Here is a 17642-nt window from a genome sequence, read left to right on the forward strand (position 1 = left end):
TTTGGTTTACAAACCATTGTCTGGAATTACATAAAAATATGGGGGTTTCTATGCTCTATCAGTCAAAATGGTTCCCGACACCTGTTTCAGAGGTGCTTATTTAAGGCTACAGGTGTGTAAGTTATTATGATTTATTATTTGCAATAAAAAAACGTACTCAAGCATTCTATTTTATTTTATTATATTTTATTTTAATGAACAGTTTGCTCTCCAGACAACACACACGTGGCAGCTAGGATGATAACAACAGCAACAAACATGGAGGAATCCCTGAACCAAAGCAAACAAAAGCATCTGTTTGCTTTGGTTCAGGGCTGTTTTTCACTACACAATGTTCCAGGGTTTCCACTACTCTGAATGTATTTGAAATTCTTATGAAATTGAAATTCTTATACAAATATTTTCTATTGTCAAAATAAATAAAACAATATTTTGTTGTTTAAATGTATGTATGGCTCCATCATTTGATTCAGTCATATATCAAATTCATGCGTGGCTTCTTGTGGCAAATATTCTTATACCATTAAACTGCGATTCATTGAGATTAATAAATCACAAACACATTCCTTTTTCCGATTTCTATTTTTCGTATTCCACTTCAGTGACTGTCAAGCCATTTAACATACAGCATACAGCGATGGGATGACGTTAGAGTCCAAAGTCACTGCAAATAATGGTCCATTGAAATGTCTACGGGAAAAAAGCTGAAAGGAAACTGAAAAGAAAATGATAACGTGGCTCCACTAGCCTTATCTCAAACCCTTTGATCTACACTTTATAGATAGTGTTTGGTTTAAATAGTTTACCATCAAGTGGTCATTTCAGGAGTTTAAATTGATATCTAAGGCCAGTTAATATTCAACCATGTAATATGTAACTGATATATATGTTTATGACTCACTGTGTGAACAGTGGTGGGCATGGTCTCCTGCCCCCCTCCAACCAGTGCGCCTCCCTGCAGTCACGTTTCACGTGCACATATTTATGAGGTTGTTCAGTTGTTTCAACGGTGTGAATGGTAAAGGACCCCTAGCGACACATGACAAATTCATTTCTTATTTTTGTGACAGGTTCCCCTTTTTTTCTAGGTTGTGAATCTGCCCCCCAAAAATGTGCCTGCATGGTCTCCATGAAAAGGTTCTGACTTCTGCATGTAATAATGCTTCTCTTCCAGATTACACAGCTCAGTATAATATTTCAAACTATTCCAGAGATCAAGAGTCAAATAGACTTGTTCAGAGTTCATAAGCAGTGGTATGGCAGCGGAAGTATGGCAGAGTATTGTTGTTTGCAAGCTACATGAGAGGGTGACCAGTGAAAAATGGCCAGCAGAAATAAGCAGTGATGGATCTAAACTCAACAAAAGCTACTTCTACTTCTCCTCAGTACTCTACATTTCCGGATTGATGTGGAACATTTGAAGCGAAATTGGGTGCTGTTTGTGGACTGGAAAAGCAAGTCTTTCAATAGTTAACAGTTTCAGTGGACCATAGTTTATTAACATTTTTTATTTTAACTTCTAACGCTACCAGCCGGTCCCTTGTTTTCTGCCAGGCTTGCAGCAGTACTTCCTCCTCCTCCTCCTTCCTCCTGCCAACGACAACAACAAGCAGTCTCTCGGTGGTGACTACTGTGAGGAAGACATGTCAAGATCACGGCCAAAAACCTTGGATGCGATTTAGAACATGACTGTGTGTTCAACTACATATTAACAAACTGAATTGCATTTCTTTTTTTTTTGTTTTTTTAGACTTAAGGCACATCAACGCAGAGACAATGCATGTTTTCTGACTCATGGTAAACTAGCTACTGAGGCTTCATGAAAAAGGGTCCCCTCATTTCTGAGCATTTAAAATACCACTAAAATGGCTGTTCAAAGATGTTAAAGCAGAGAGCGCTCTCTTGTGGCTCCAAAGATCAGGGCACTGTTTCAAGAAACCTCATGAGCCTGTCGCTACTTTTCGCTGATGCACTGCACGTGGCAACAGCATGGCTTGTGTGCACTGACTTGTCAAAGTCACCCAATGATTAACTTATATGGCCTCATGTCTCATGACTGAAGCCACATTAACTTTAGTGTCAGATACATTCTGGGGGTTTCAGTGTGTGAGTGAAGACGTTGTTGAGCTTGTGGCTGGTGAGTGCGTGTAGGCAGATTTCTGTGTCCTGTAAGTGACTGTCTACATGTGAGCCAGTGTTGTGTATATGAGTGTGAGAGAGGACGAAGACACTAGTGAGTGTGAGCCTGTTTGTCTGTGCACAGGCAGAGGCGCTGCAGTCCTCACATGTTGACAAAAATAAAGTAAAATAAAATAAAGTAAGGTAATGCATGAGCCCACATGAATACATCAATATGGATTGATGCTTCTCACTATCCTTCAAATTGAGAGATACAGTTGCAAACAAATTGATATGTTCCGTGTTCTCTCGTGGTTTTATTTTGTTTCTGTTTCCTTGTTTTTCCCCGGCTTTCCGAGCGGCACGGCTGGGACTCATTTGCCAGTCAAGCCCACATGGAGTTCAACACCTCGGTTCCATCTCGTGTCGCCAGATGGTTGCTTTGCGTCCTCATGGTAATTTCTTTCAACCCTTGCTTCTCTCGTGTTCCTATATTTCTAATGTGTGTGCACATGTGTGTGCACCGAACACCTTTTGCCCTCAGCTTCCATCCCCCGCCTTTGCCCCACAATTTAGAATGCACACCCACAAAGGCCAGACCCTCAGACTGAAGTCGTAATGAGTGTATTCTTGTAAACAATGTCTACTTTTGTAAACCAAACCATTCATAATTCAAGTTGTTTCATTATAGAGTCCACATATTTACACACATTAAAAAAAGTAGCGGCACTGGAAAGATGCTCAACCCCCAGTTTAAAAAAAAGTTGTGAAAGAGAAATGTGGAGATCCATAAAAAACATGTTCAGATGTCCTTCTTTCAACCAATACTTCCAAACATGATGACAAAATGATGCAATTAAATACAGTATATCTGGAAAACAATATGTGCAATTTTCTTCAAGCGTCAACTGAATGTTTGGCCAAAGAGGAATCACTTCTCACAAGTACCTAGGTGCAGCCTGAGCACTCCCTGTGAGTGAAGATGTAACAGATGATCAAACTCCACAGGCATTTTGTGGAAGCTTTTGGGCAATGCGTTGTCATAGTAGTGGTGTGGGATGTGATATCGTCCAAATGGATGAATACTGTAGGGCCAGAATCCATACACGTGGACGTTTTTACAAACTTCCAGCGCCACGCTGACCATGATCAAACCACTGCTGAGCTGAGAGGCCTTCACTCCTCTGTTGCGCCAGAACTCAGTTAGGTTGCTCATGTACTGAGGGTTTAAGTAGACAGGCCGGGATGGGTTGTTCAGCTCTTTCAGGGTGCGGACGGTCTTGAAGGACAAAGACGACAGGTATCCAAAGGCAGGTATCAGAATCATTGAGTCCCCAAATGGCTCGACCCTCTGCAGCAATTTGTCAGGGTTTCTCCTGAGGAGCGAAGCACAAAGTCAAAGCATGGCAAGACATGACTTGACTTGGTGAGCTGCACTCACAGGGTCAGGAAAACGGTGGGGTTGGAGGTCACCAGGCTCGTCTTGGTGCCCACATGCTCCTCAAAGGCATTTCCTATCGGAGGTAAATTGCACCTGAATGAGAAAGAAAGTTGTTATTTCTTCTCTTCTATCACCCCGGTACCTGAATTCTTTTCCTACCGGATCACAAAATCAGCAGAGTCTATTTTCTTGCCACAGTAACTGTCGTAGAGGATCCCTCCATTTCCAACAACAGCACAGGTGTCCCATGTTTTATTCAAAAATGGGTGCTCCTAATACAATACAGAGAAAGCGTCACGGAGTGATCACATCTTTCCTGCAACACTGCGGTCAAATCTGGGAAGAAAATCATGCATACACTTGGTATTTTCCCATAGAAGGACTCGGTCACCACGTGGAATTTTGTGATGTGTGTTCCAATCGGAGAGTTTGCCTGGGTGATGATGGCTTTGTCAAAACCGTTGCACTGCGAGTGCAGCAACGACCTGAACAAAGAGAACGATGTGGTCAAATGGAAACTTAGAAGAGCAGATGCATTCTTTATCAGGTGTAAGTTAACATAGCTTAACCGGTTTAAATTTTCAAATTAAATAACGTTTTAAAGCTTTTTGTGTTATACAGTGGTGCCTCGGTTCTCCACCACAATCCGTTCCAGACGGCCGTTCGAGAAGCGATTTGTTCAAAATCTGAATGGATTTTTCCCATTACAATGAATGGAAAAAGAAAGAATGCGTTCCAAGCCTTAAAAGAGTCTTTTGTAGGAGTGAATGTAGAGTGTCTGCTGCAGGTGCGCTGTTCCTCTATGTGTGTGGCCGCTGCATGTGGGAGGGGTTGCCGAGTGAGTGACGTCTCTCCAGAAGTGAAGAGGTGCCCGGTGCGTGTCCAGCTCTGAATGTGCGCTTCTGTGCAGTTTGGCTGTGACAAAGTCATAAACCAAGTCACGCTCTGTCCCAGACTAACCTCATCCCTGTCCCAGCTCCGGCGGCTCCAGTAAATCCAAACCAGAACCTCGAGTCACAAATCAGCGTTTTCAGCCTTTGTTGTTTGTGTTTTATTTTACTTTATCTTGTACCAAAGCACTTGGCAATGGAGCTGATTCTGGTTCTGAAGAGAGCCATCTCTGGCGTACCTGACAAAAATCAGTATCAGAGAAGAGATGGGAAACCATTGCATGGCAGCCGCATGTTCTCATGGTGCCAGTCAGCATTTAAGCCTGTTCTCCCCGAAACATGGGGAGCGTCAGAAGAAAAGGGTAACTTAAAAGAACAAGGGACAGATGGCAACCATCAACCTACAACCGGATCTGAAGCTGACTCCAATACCCATCTGTTTCAAACGTAAACAAACAGGAATGTGTCATCCAAGGAGCTGTGTCAAAACTCATAGCATGGAAAATGCATCATTTATTTTGTACTGTCGACCCTTCCTGAGCAAGTACAACTCCCAGTTCATCTTCATTTTTATATAACCTTTCAACCGCTGGCTTGGGACACTAAAATCGCTGTGGATTGTTGTTAGTGGTGGAGTGGTTACAGATGTGTCAGTTCTTACCTGAAATCATTGTAGTTCTTCTCGTTCCGCCTCCAGATTTCAGAGTAAATCTTGGGGTATTGATATCTGATTTTTAATCTGAGGAAATAATGCAAAAGCAGAAGTCATATATATATATATATATATATATATATATATATATATATATATATATATATATATATATATATATACACACACAGGTGTGCTCTCAGAGGAGTGACATCACCAGCACATAACAGCTGCGCTGAGTCGTACACAACTTATAATAGTGAGCGAGGAGGCAGCAGCGCTGATGTTATCTGCATTAATGCAATTTGCCTCCAAAATCACATTTTGCGTTCAAATATTGGTCAAATAAAAACATTGTGGTTGAGAGGAAGATGTTCATATGTTGTTGTGTACTGTGTACTCCCTAAAAGAATGTATTTGATCATGACTGGCTCATTTTGCCACTAGCTCACCTGGGGGGTTGTGGGAAAGGGTGCGAGCTACGTGGTGAATGTTGTGGTGAGCAGGTGTAAACAAGCGGGAGTGAGGTGAAGCTCAAAACAATATGAAAAACTACAAAAATGTGATACAAGAGTGAATCAAAAATGTAGCTCTACATTGTGTCTAATTCAGCTGAATACTTGGGCACCATCACAGAAAGACTGCACAGACGTGTTCATTCAGCTTGTTCGACCAGAACCCTGCCCACATTCCATTTCTTGCCTTCCCACCATTTTAAAATTCAACCGCCTTGAAAATAAAGTCCTGCATGTCTTTCAGGAACATCAGTGAGGAGAGATTCATAGTATCGCAGTATAAATCTGTCAGTGAGAGTTTTAAGTAGCTTGGCATGAGGCGGATATGTGAGTGAGATTATTTTGTGGTGTGGCAGCAACGGATGTTGTTGACATGACACGTCAAAGGCGACTCTTAAGTTTCAGTGTATGGGAGTGTGAGTCTTATTTGAAGCTCACCATCTATTTTACACTGATCAAAAACATTTCAATTACTTAGTGGTGTTGAATAACGCACTTATTTCAATTAAATTGTTACTTATATAATAATATAGTAATAGTTTTCATAAACTAGATTAATCTTAAGGTGGAGGGAAATCTATTGCAATATTTTATTTATTTTTGTGTAGCAAAGTGTAAAGTGGAAGTAAAAACAGATAAATGAAAGTATGAGAGGAGATTCGACCTGTACATGAGATCGTATGGAATTATCAAGCTTTAGAAGTGATCACTTTTAGTTTGCACAGACAAAAATACCGCAGCATTTTTCCTGAAGGTTTCATTGTTGACTTCAATGTCACACACACCAGCATTCTTTGCACTGACCATGGACAAAACAACTTCAAATATATAAACAGTTCCAACCCAATCTGTTTGATTTGTGACAGATTCAACAAATATAATAAACAATTCTATAAAAAAAATTGCCAGAGGATAATGTGGAATGAAAAGATGGACATGACTCACTCATTATTGTACGTTATCCATAAGACAGTTGCTGCCAAAGATCCCAAACAAAGGACTGAGAGTAACGTGCGCTTCATTTCTGCCTCCGGTGTGATTTGAAAACTTTCTCTTTGATTCTTGATGACTGGAAGCTCCTCCCAGTGCTACATTCATGGTAGGATCTACATTCAACGTTTAGATTATTTAGAAATAAATGCTTCTAGGGACAGTGTAGATAAGTTTAATCCAACCATGAAGTCCGATCATGAACAGCCCTCCATCGCGAGCCAACAAACACAGAGTTTTCGGGTGTTATTGTGGCTAATGTGCTTAGCTGCGTCTGTGAGCTACTGGACGATCAGGTTCTTCCTCTTATGATTCATATGTTTCCTTTTGAATTTGGGCATATCACCACGTCAGACGTGATGAAGGCAGTGGCCTTTGAGGCGGAAGACTGTTTGAAACGTGTGAAGGTGATAGTCAACCTGGTCAAGAACGCATTGTGAAACAGGATGTGGTAAAGGAGTATTCAAGGCTCAGGGTTGATGGAGGTGGGTGAACATGTTTATATTCTGTGTGCTACTCTGTGAACACCCAGACTAGTCTCCAAACTTTGTCTGTTTTGTTTTTCCAGAACACCTTGGCCAAGGATCTACCTCACTGGGTGTTTCAGCCTTTTTACCACAGGTAGACCCTGCCCTAAGAGCAGCCCACCACAGGCTGATCAAACCTCACATTGGTGGCTTCTAGAGCGGCCGTGTAAGGTCCCCCACTGTCTTCTGCAGAATATACCACAGCCCAGGACAATAAAATGCTCACACACAAACTCTCAGACTGAAGTCGTAATGAGTGTATTCTTGTAAACAATGTCTGCTTTTGTAAACCAAACCATTCATAATTCAAGTTGTTTCATTATAGAGTCCATGTATTTACACAGTTAATGAAATATCCTGAATTTCCTGTAATGAGAACCACAAATCTGTTCAGAAACTCAAGCAGCAGCACTGGAATACACACTGAGCCAGCTTAAACCCACGATGAATAATATAATAATATTAATAAAAACAGCCAGAAACAAAAAAAAAATGTTCATTCACAAAGGTTGTGAAAGGGAAACAATAAATAACATTAAATACATTAAATAAATTCCCCCCTTATCTGCAGATCCATAAAGAACATCTCCAGATGTCCTTGTTTCAACCTGAAATATGTCCAAAGATGGGATGAAATTAATCTCTCTGGAAAACAATATGTGCAATTTTCTTCAAGCGTCAACTGAATGTTTGGCCAAAGAGGAATCACTTCTCACAAGTACCTAGGTGCAGCCTGAGCACTCCCTGTGAGTGAAGATGTAACAGATGATCAAACTCCACAGGCATTTTGTGGAACCTTTTGGGCAGTGTGTTGTCATAGTAGTGGTGTGGGATGTAATATTGTCCAAATGGATGAACATTGAGGGGCCAGAATCCATACACGTGGACGTTTTTACAAACTTCCAGCGCCATGCTGACCATGATCAAACCACTGCTGAGCCGAGAGGCCTTCACTCCTCTGTTGCGCCAGAACTTAGCCAGGCTGCTCATGTACTGAGGGTTTAAGTAGACAGGCCGGGATGGGTTGTTCAGCTCTTTCAGGGTGCGGACGGTCTTGAAGGACAAAGACGACAGGTATCCAAAGGCAGGTATCAGAATCATTGAGTCCCCAAATGGCTCGACCCTCTGCAGCAATTTGTCAGGGTTTCTCCTGAGGAGCGAAGCACAAAGTCAGAGCATGGCAAGACATGACTTGACTTGGTGAGCTGCACTCACAGCGTCAGGAAAATGGTGGGGTTGGAGGTCACCAGGCTCGTCTTGGTGCCCACATGCTCCTCAAAGGCATTTCCTATGGGAGGTAAATTGCACCTGAATGAGAAAGAAGGTTGTTATTTCTTCTCTTCTATCACCCCGGTACCTGAATTCTTTTCCTACCGGATCACAAAATCAGCAGAGTCTATTTTCTTGCCACAGTAACTGTCGTAGAGGATCCCTCCATTTCCAACAACAGCACAGGTGTCCCATGTTTTATTCAAAAATGGGTGCTCCTAATACAATAAAAAGAAAGCGTCACGGAGTGATCACATCTTTCCTGCAACACTGCGGTCAAATCTGGGAAGAAAATCATGCATACACTTGGTATTTTTCCATAGAAGGACTCGGTCACCACGTGGGATTTTGTGATGTGTGTTCCAATCGGAGAGTTTGCCTGGGTGATGATGGCTTTGTCAAAACCGTTGCACTGCGAGTGCAGCAAGGACCTGAACAAAGAGAACGATGTGGTCAAATGGCAGCATTGTAATGTTGACATCTATTCCACCATCTCTTCAGCGATCATTTCCTCGGTCCTGAATGTTCGCCTCAAGTGGGTTCTGAAACCGACTGCAATACCTATGGGCTCCAAATGTCAACAAACAGCAATGTATCACCCAAGGAGCTGTGGCAAAACTTGTAACACCCTCCTTTAGCTGGTGCAACCCCCAGTACATCTTCATTTTTATATGACTATTCACTATTTTTACTGCCGGCCAAAGTCTGTCACTAACCCTTTAGCGTTAGACCTTTAATCCTCTGACAAGAGTGAGTTATAACTTCCAAAACTGTCAGGTCCCAGAACGCTGATATTGCTGTGAACTTCCTCTGTTTCGGTGCACTACAGAGTTGGGACCTCTGGTTACCTCCAGAGATGGCACTAGGTTTTGACACAGTTATGAGAGTTCACAGCGTAGTTCAGGGTTGTTTATGGATATGAAATTTTAAATTTAATACGTTTTCGCCAAGGCAGATGTGATGCGACTTTCTCGTCCTGATCCCTGATCTGAGTCTCTGTAACCGCTAATATCATTATCAAGAGTTTATTGCGCTCAAATGTTTAAAACTATGACCATAAACAAATGTTCTCCAGACTCTATGCTCTCAGCTTTCAAATGTAGCGGCACTGGAGACTGTGATCGTCCGTCGCGTACAATCGCAAGTCACAGTTTTGATTCTGTTTGGCTCAGATTCTAAGCATGTTTCAGCCAGTGTGACTGAGACCAATATCAATTTCTGACTCAATAGTCCGTCATTGATTTATTTGGAATACGGTTTGGGTCCCGGTGCCGTACTTTGCTGAACTCCGTGCTTCTACAATTTGACCACCACACGGCGCTGTGGAAGAAGACTGTCCCTGCTATTGCGCAGGCGAGAAAACGTGCTCCTTGCATTCCGACTCATCTTTCACAGCACAACAACTCAGCAGTATGACACTGCAGTGATGTCCCACTTCTTGCATTGTGGTCGAGTGGCCACAGCTGTGTCCGTTCTTACCTGAACTCATTGTTGTTCTGCTCGTTCTGCTGCCACATTTGAGAGTAAAGTTGAACTGTGTTTTTCATGAACTGCCTGTGACATGTGGAAGTCAGTCATGGAACATGAAATTGAGTGTACAGCACCAACCACTATGAGTGGGAGAGAGGCTGTTGTACTCACATGCAACCTTTGCAAAATTTGGACGGACTAACAGCTTGTTTCTTCATCTTGGGGAGTTGATAGTTGATTTTATACCTGAGGAAATAATACAATACACAACTTATAATAGTGAGTGAGGAGGCAGCACTGCTTATGTTATTTGCATTAATGCAATCTGCTTCCAAAATCACATTTTTTGCATTCAAATATTGGTCAAATAAAAAGTTTGGGATGAAAAGAAGATGTTCATATGTTTTTGTGTACTGTGTGCCCCCTCAAAAAAATACATTAATTGATCAAAAGCACCCGACAATGGCAGGCTAGTTTGACAGCAAGCTTGCCAGGAGAGTTGTGAGTGAGACGGTGTAAGATGAAGGTCAAAACAATATGAAAAAGTACAAAAGAAAAGTGACACAACAGAGAATAAAAAATGTAGATTTACATGGAGTGTATTGAGCTGAAGAGTTGTACAACATCACAGAAAGACTACACAGAATAGACACTGTATGGCACTGAAATGGTCTTTGGTTTGGCGTGTTCATTCAGCTTGTTTGACCACATCCCTGCTCACATTCCATCTCTCTCCTTCCCACCATTTTAAAATTCAACTTCCTTGAAAATAACGTCAAAAGGTTGAGCACGTCTTTCAGGACCATCAATGAGGAGTAATGATTAAGTGAGTTTATGGGTGTGAGGCGGATATGGGAGTGAGATTATTTTGTGGTGTGGCAGCGATCACATGGACTTTAAGGTTGACATGAGACGTCAAAGCCTACCTTCTGTCTTACACACTTACTTACTGAGCAGACATTTTAGAATAATTTTAGTAAACTAATAACACATGATAAATTTGACACAATGTAAGAATAAGAATAAGAATAAGAATGAGAATAAGAATAAAAATATGATTAAGAATAAGAATAAGAATAAAAAATAAGAATAAAAATATGAATAAGAATAAGAATAAAAAATAAGAATAAGAATAAAAAATAAGAATAAAAATATGAATAAGAATAAGAATAAAAATAAGAATAAGAATAAAAAATAAGAATAAGAATAAGAATAAAAAATAAGAATAAAAATAGGAATAAGAATAAGAATAAAAAATAAGAATAAGAATAAAAAATAAGAATAAAAATAGGAATAAGAATAAGAATAAAAAATAAGAATAAGAATAAGAATAAGAATAAAAAATAAGAATAAGAATAAGAATAAAAAATAAGAATAAGAATAGATACTTAATACATGACTTAATGGTTTTTATTTCATTCATTCATGTACAGAGGTGCACCAAACTCAGTTTGTTGTTCACAACGTTCAACATTTTACAACCTATTTCTCATTTTCTGTGTCCAAAACTGTATAAAGAACAAATATATGAGAGTGTGAAAGGAGGCTAGACCTGTACATGACATAGTACTGAATTCTAGAGTTTAGAATGATGTCTTTTTTTCTTTTTAGTTGCTTTTTAAACGCCCGAAAAAGACCATTTATCATGGAGGATTCATTGTTGACATCAACGTCTCACGCCAGCGTTGTTGGCAATGACCTGGGACAAAACCACTTCAAATATTTAAACAGTGCTTTGAATCCGTCTGAGCCAAACCAACTATTTATTAACTTATCAAACGGTGACCAACGGTGTAATTGTTATGTAGCATTGCTGTTTAAGTGTGTGACAGATTCAACACATGTAATAAACAATTCAATCAAAAAATTGCCAGAGGATAATGTGTAATGAAAAGATGGACATGACTCACTCATCATTGTACGTTATCCACAAGACAGATGCTGCCAAAGATCCCAAGCACAGGACTGAGAGTAACGTGCGCTTCATTTCTGCCTCCGGTGTGATTTGAAAACGTCTTCACCGTGGGCCGAGGCAGCCCTCCACACCCAGCTACTTGACTTGACGCCTGTTCAGTGAGGGGTTGGACAGAAGAAAGCTCCTCCCAGTGCTATACATCCACGGCATGATCTTTACTCTACACCTGCCGACTTTAAAAATGTTTACATTTAAATGTATTCTCACACAACCATGAGGTCGAATCATCAACAGCCCTCCTTGGCAGGGCAAACCAAAAAGTTGTTTGGTCTTTACTTGACTGCACCTGAGCTGCGTCTGAGATCAACTGGCTGATCAGGTTCTTCCTGCCATGCACTGTGTATTTCCATTTAAATGGTGTTAAACAAACAGACAACCAGATTGACCATATAAATGCCACGTTTTATTTGATCACATTGGCTTTAGACTTTTTTAGCAGAGCACTTCCTTTCTCATCGCTCAAGATTACCGACCGCAACTTCCCTTTTACTGAGTATTCAGGCGAGTAGTGAAACCGCCCACAGTGAAATCCGCATGCTCAGTCTGTGAAGCTCAGTGCATGGGCCGTAAATATTGTTGCCATAAACACGATAGCTTGGCCAAACCTGAAAAACACGTTCAACGCGTGGGAGCTGTCCAGAGAAATCATTCATGACATACAGAAAAAAATGAAAATAACACACGTTTATCCCTGTGGCGCCTCTCACCCTAAACCTAACCACCCAAAACAAATGGCTAAACCTGAACCGTGATCATCATAATAACCAGGTTATTTTCATCCTCATCCTTCGATTGAGGCTTAACCTCGTGAGGTCCAGCCAAATGCCTCAAATGCCAAGAACACACACACACACAGTAGCCTGTAATTCTCATGTTAACAAATGTATCATTTACACCTAGATACTTCAAAGTGACCCAGTGGTTCCCAAGAGATGTTTTATATTCAACAATATTGTCCCTATATATGGTGTGAGTGTGTTTCATGTGTCCCCCGCTGCAGATGTGAAAGGCTTTTGGATCCCCTTAAAATTTGACAGAGTCCTAGATATTATTATGATTAAAAATATTAAGGTGTGCCTGCAATATACAGACACAATTATATTGTATTTTTTGGACTTCATATTATATTGTCAAATTATTATTTGGTAGTGCTGCCGCTGGCGCTAAAATGCAGGGAGGTGCCAAAACTCTTTCCACCGCTGCAGTTTTATTGCTTGAACAAGAATTGATGTCATGTGCTGCAGTTATTTTGGTTTTATTCTGAAGTCCTGCTTCCTGCCCTCTTCCCTCTTTGCTTTGGCGGGGCGTGACAGAACGTGTCACATGTGTTTCTTGCCTGAAAGTGCAAAAATTCGGTGGCCAGAGGAAACTACGTGCCACAATTCCCCAGGTGCAGTTGGATCACACCCTGCAAATGCAGCTCTAACAAGCGCTCAAACTCCACAGGCATCTTGTGGAAATGAGCTTTAGGTGGCACGTCATCGTAGTAATGGTGAGGCAGGTAGTGCTGGCCGAATGGATGCTTACTGAATGGCCAAAAGCCGTACACATGGACATGTTTGCACACCTCCAGGGCCATGCTCACCATCATCAAGCCACTGCTCAACCGACTTGCAGCCACACCTCTGGAGCTCCAGAAACGTTTCAGTTTGTCCATGTACTTGGGATTAAAAAAAACAGGTCGTGTCGGGCTCTTGAAGTGTTTGAGGGTCTGGACCGCGCGTAAAACCAAATTCGTTTGGTAGGAAAACGCCGGGATGAGAATCATGGCGTCCTTGAAGGGATAGACCTTCTCCAGCAGGAGGCGCTGGTGCTCTGGTTTGGTTCCATACCTGCAGAATCAGCAGCAGAGCGTCAGTGTTGCCAGTTCAGTCCAGTCACTCCTGCTGGTGCTGCACTCACACTTTTTCAAAAATGGTGGGATTTGCAGTCACAAGGTCCGACTTCACGCCGACATGTTCCGCCCAGCCACCAAACAATGGAGGCAAATTGCACCTGGACATGATGAAACTACAGTGTCATGGAGGTCCGTAAAAATAGATGTCAATGTTCCTGTTACCTGACAACAAAGTCAGATGAATCGATCATCTTTCCACAGGAGCTGTTTTGCAGAATACCTCCATTTCCGACGACAGCACACGTGTTATACGAGGAATTTGAGAGAGGAGATACCTGGACATAGTTACTCTTGAATTAATTTAAAAATAAAATAAAATGAAATGAACAATTAAAAAAGAAAAACAGTGGTGCCTCAGTTCTCGACCACAATCCGTTCCAGACGGCCGTTCGAGAAGCGATTTGTTGGAATTCTGAATGGATTTTTCCCATTACAATGAATGGAAAAAGAAATAATGCGTTCCAAGCCTTAAAATAGTCTTTTGTAGGAGTGAATGTAGAGTGTCTGCTGCAGGTGGCTGTTCCTCTATGTGTGTGGCCGCTGCATGTGGGAGGGGTTGCCGAGAGAGTGACGTCTCTCCAGAAGTGAAGAGGTGCCCGGTGCGTGTCCAGCTCTGAATGTGCGCTTCTGTGCAGTTTGGCTGTGACAAAGTCATAAACCAAGTCACGCTCTGTCCCAGACTCGCCTCATCCCTGTCCCAGCTCCAGCCCACAACAGGACATCAAACCCTGGAGTGAGCGCTCCAGCACCTCCCCTGTGACCCTCTACCACGGTCCAGTGTGGAGACAGGAAAGGTTTTACACCTCAATATGAAGAAAAAACAGTCAGTAAATGGAGCTAACGGAGGCTGCGTTATACACAATAACAAAGCGTGTCGTGGGTCAGCTCATTGGTCCGCACATTAGGTTTTTTTCCGGCTTTTTTGGGGGGCGTTCGAGTTCAGGATTTTCATTTGAAATCCAAAGCGAAAAAATCTGGAAATTTTTGTTCAAACTCTGATTTGTTCGAATTCTGGGACATTTGAAAACCGAGGTTCCACTGTGTGTGTGTGTATATATATATATATATATATATATAATGTTTTATCATTTAAAAAAACATTTCAACATGGACGTGTGTCATAGCATCGCTCTGACGTCACGAGGGGCACATAAATACGAACTATAGTACGCACGTCGGGGAAGAGCTGGTACGCAGCACTTTTCACCAGGTATTCACGAGGAACCGATGGACCTGAAATCACCGATCCCAGTGGAGTGTTGGCCCGGCTGATGATCGCCTCGTCGATGCCATTGCACTGGCTGCGGAGCTGCTGCCTGAGGTGAAAAACAAATCAGACTCACTCAAACACTGCTATGATTTCAGTTGCTCGATCATGCTGATCGAGCAGGACATCTAGTGGTCAGAATGGAGAACGGCTTCTTGAGTCTCACACGCCAGAGAATTAGTCCACGGGAAACCACGCGTCAAGTTTGTTGACGTTCGAGCCGTGACGAGGGAGTGGAGTGAAACACAGGACTGTCTCAGAAAGTTAGAGTACTGTGATAAAGTTCTTTATTTTCTGTCATGCAATGAAAAAGAAACAAAAATGTCATACGTTCTGGATTCATTACAACTCAACTGTATTATTGCAAACCTATTATGATTAAGGTTTACAGCTTAAGAGAACTCTAAAATCCTGTCTCAAAATATGAGAATATATCCTCAGACCAAGTAAAAAAAAAAAAAAAAAGTTGACATTTTCACACTGATATGACTTTGGTCCTTACCTGAATTTTTGGTTATTTTCCTCTTGCTTCTTCCATGTTTTTGAATGACGTTTCACCACAGTCTCTATGATTCCCCTGGTATTGATGGAACATTAGGCGTTACAGATCAGCCGTGTATATATATATATATATATATATATATATATATATATATATATATATATATATATATATATATATATATATATATATAAAATTTCACTCACTTGCAGTCATCACAAAGTGATTTGATGTGGTTTTGAGGTAACGTGTGAAAACTGTGAAAGGAAAAGAAAAAAATAGCTGGTTAAGACTTTTTTTTTTCTTGGACAGGAGCACAATGTGAATGAATTGGATTGAATATATATATATATATATATATATATATATATATATATATATATATATATATATATATATATATATATATATATATATATATATATATATATATATATAATTCCTACATTATTGTTACATGACCTGACATTTACATGTCAAATCTCAATGTGAGAAAACAGATTCGTACCTTTCCTGTTCTAGCTGCAGGAAGATGGTGGTCAACAAGGTCCCTGCACAGAGGAGGAGGATGATCCCGACATTGAAGCGCCTCATCTCGCTCTGCACCTTCAGCATTCGGCCGTCACCTCCTGAGTTAGCGCTCCCGTGTTTCAAATGTAGGAGCGGTCGGGACGACAGAGACGAGCAAACAGAAGCAAGTTGGTGTGTGCAAATATTACTATTACAATTATGACCAAACATGGTACTGTTTAGTTTGTCTCTCATCAGCGACAACCTGGTTGTTCTTGTTCCCAGGAAGACACCTAGCAAGTGCAACTCTACTTGTAGAAATAGTATTTGCTCATTAATAATCATAATAATCATATATTTAATAAAACAGAAACAACGTCCTCATTTTCTGAGGTCAGTTAGAGGGCGCTCTTGGTTTTAAAATGTGATCAATCCTCATGTGTAAAAGGAACTTTCTTATGATTATTGTCACACTGCGAAATATATCGCAAGTGTGAAGGGAAAAAAATGTTTGCGCTGTCGTAAACTTTTATATAATGCATGCGACCACTAGAGGCTTTCCTTGTGTGTAGATCGCTGAATGGCTGAGCTTGACTGTTATTTGTCATCGCAAATATTAGTACATGATATTCCCAACATTTCGTCCATCCACTTGTGTTGGCAGAGGCGTATAAACTGGAGACCCGATCAGAATTCCGATGACTAACTGGTGATCCTTGGCCTGATCCAAGTGTAGTGGCGTTGACGTGTGCAGGGAGAGGCAGTCAGAATAATAACACGCCTGAGGGATCTTTAATCCTCTCCTCAGTCGAGAGCACTCAAGTGAGGTGACCAGAAAGTCACCTCCGTCACTTCCTGTTCAAACTCGAAACATGCAGCAGACATCATTGTTCCACTGCCAAGATGGAAAGTTGTGGAGAGTCAACTTTCACCAGGCACTTTTGTCTCACTTTCACTGTGCTCAGTCAGTCAACCATTAGAGAAAACACGTTTTTAAAATACATTAAATTAATACCAAACAACAATCACTGACTAAGCAAAGAACAAAAGCTTGGTTCTAAAAAAAAAAGGTTCTAAAAGGAGTTTAACCGATCTTTCCATCCTTTCAGAATAGTTCCTTCTTTACTTTTGTCTTTTTGAATATAAATTTCCGAGTATGTTTGTAACTAGGAGAACTTCTCCCACAACCATTGTGGATTTAAAGAAAATCAGTGAAACGCATCATTGTTACCAAAAATAGAGCCCGAATACTATAAACATCAATTCTGCAGGCCAAGATATTTTTTCATTGATAGTCAACGGTGCTAAAAGGTGACTGAGAAAACACAGTTCCCTCCACAGTCTTGCGGCTGAAACACTTTACCTCCTGTTGCATCACAGATGTATGGAACTGGAGTTGCATCCAGGTAACTTCTGTTTCGCTGCGTATGATTGTGTATTTGTTCTTTTAGGCGTCGCTGTGTCACCTGTACAACTGTTACTGCACTTTGTTCTTCATCAAAGTAGTGTACATAAGAGTGTTCTTTATCATCAAACATGAAACAGCCTCCGTCTACAGAACAGATCTCTCATCGACCACCTCCTTGTTTTTCCCAATAAGATCCTGCGATGATTCTCCC

At 41.1% G+C, this 17642-nt stretch overlaps 3 protein-coding genes across 4 annotated transcripts; all 3 read right to left on the minus strand.

Moving 5' to 3' along the window:
* Positions 1–330: 330 nt before the first annotated feature.
* On the minus strand, positions 331–6657 carry LOC128751518 (alpha-2,8-sialyltransferase 8F-like). Its single transcript, XM_053852587.1, has 6 exons — positions 6562–6657; positions 5111–5188; positions 3918–4044; positions 3719–3831; positions 3560–3652; positions 331–3494 (listed from the first exon to the last, which is right to left on the minus strand). The coding sequence occupies exons 1-6, from the start codon at positions 6636–6638 to the stop codon at positions 3050–3052; spliced, it is 933 nt and encodes a 310-aa protein (XP_053708562.1). The 5' UTR covers positions 6639–6657; the 3' UTR covers positions 331–3049.
* Positions 6658–7815: 1158 nt separating this feature from the next.
* Positions 7816–12091, minus strand: LOC128751517 (alpha-2,8-sialyltransferase 8F-like). Of its 2 annotated transcripts, XM_053852585.1 has the most exons (8): positions 12055–12091; positions 11783–11938; positions 10044–10118; positions 9882–9956; positions 8707–8833; positions 8508–8620; positions 8349–8441; positions 7816–8283 (listed from the first exon to the last, which is right to left on the minus strand). In XM_053852585.1, the coding sequence occupies exons 2-8, from the start codon at positions 11857–11859 to the stop codon at positions 7839–7841; spliced, it is 1005 nt and encodes a 334-aa protein (XP_053708560.1). In that variant the 5' UTR covers positions 11860–11938; positions 12055–12091; the 3' UTR covers positions 7816–7838. The 2 variants fall into 2 exon arrangements, with proteins under 2 accessions (XP_053708560.1, XP_053708561.1); XM_053852586.1 differs by lacking the exon at positions 12055–12091 and having other exon boundaries at positions 9882–9952; positions 11783–11852.
* Positions 12092–12241: 150 nt separating this feature from the next.
* On the minus strand, positions 12242–16139 carry LOC128751516 (alpha-2,8-sialyltransferase 8F-like). The gene is made up of 7 exons (XM_053852583.1): positions 16022–16139; positions 15720–15770; positions 15514–15588; positions 14919–15060; positions 13907–14019; positions 13750–13842; positions 12242–13679 (listed from the first exon to the last, which is right to left on the minus strand). The coding sequence occupies exons 1-7, from the start codon at positions 16126–16128 to the stop codon at positions 13217–13219; spliced, it is 1044 nt and encodes a 347-aa protein (XP_053708558.1). The 5' UTR covers positions 16129–16139; the 3' UTR covers positions 12242–13216.
* Positions 16140–17642: the final 1503 nt, after the last annotated feature.

The sequence above is a fragment of the Synchiropus splendidus genome, chromosome 19 (genome assembly GCF_027744825.2).
Source record: "Synchiropus splendidus isolate RoL2022-P1 chromosome 19, RoL_Sspl_1.0, whole genome shotgun sequence".
Lineage (NCBI taxonomy): Eukaryota > Metazoa > Chordata > Actinopteri > Syngnathiformes > Callionymidae > Synchiropus > Synchiropus splendidus.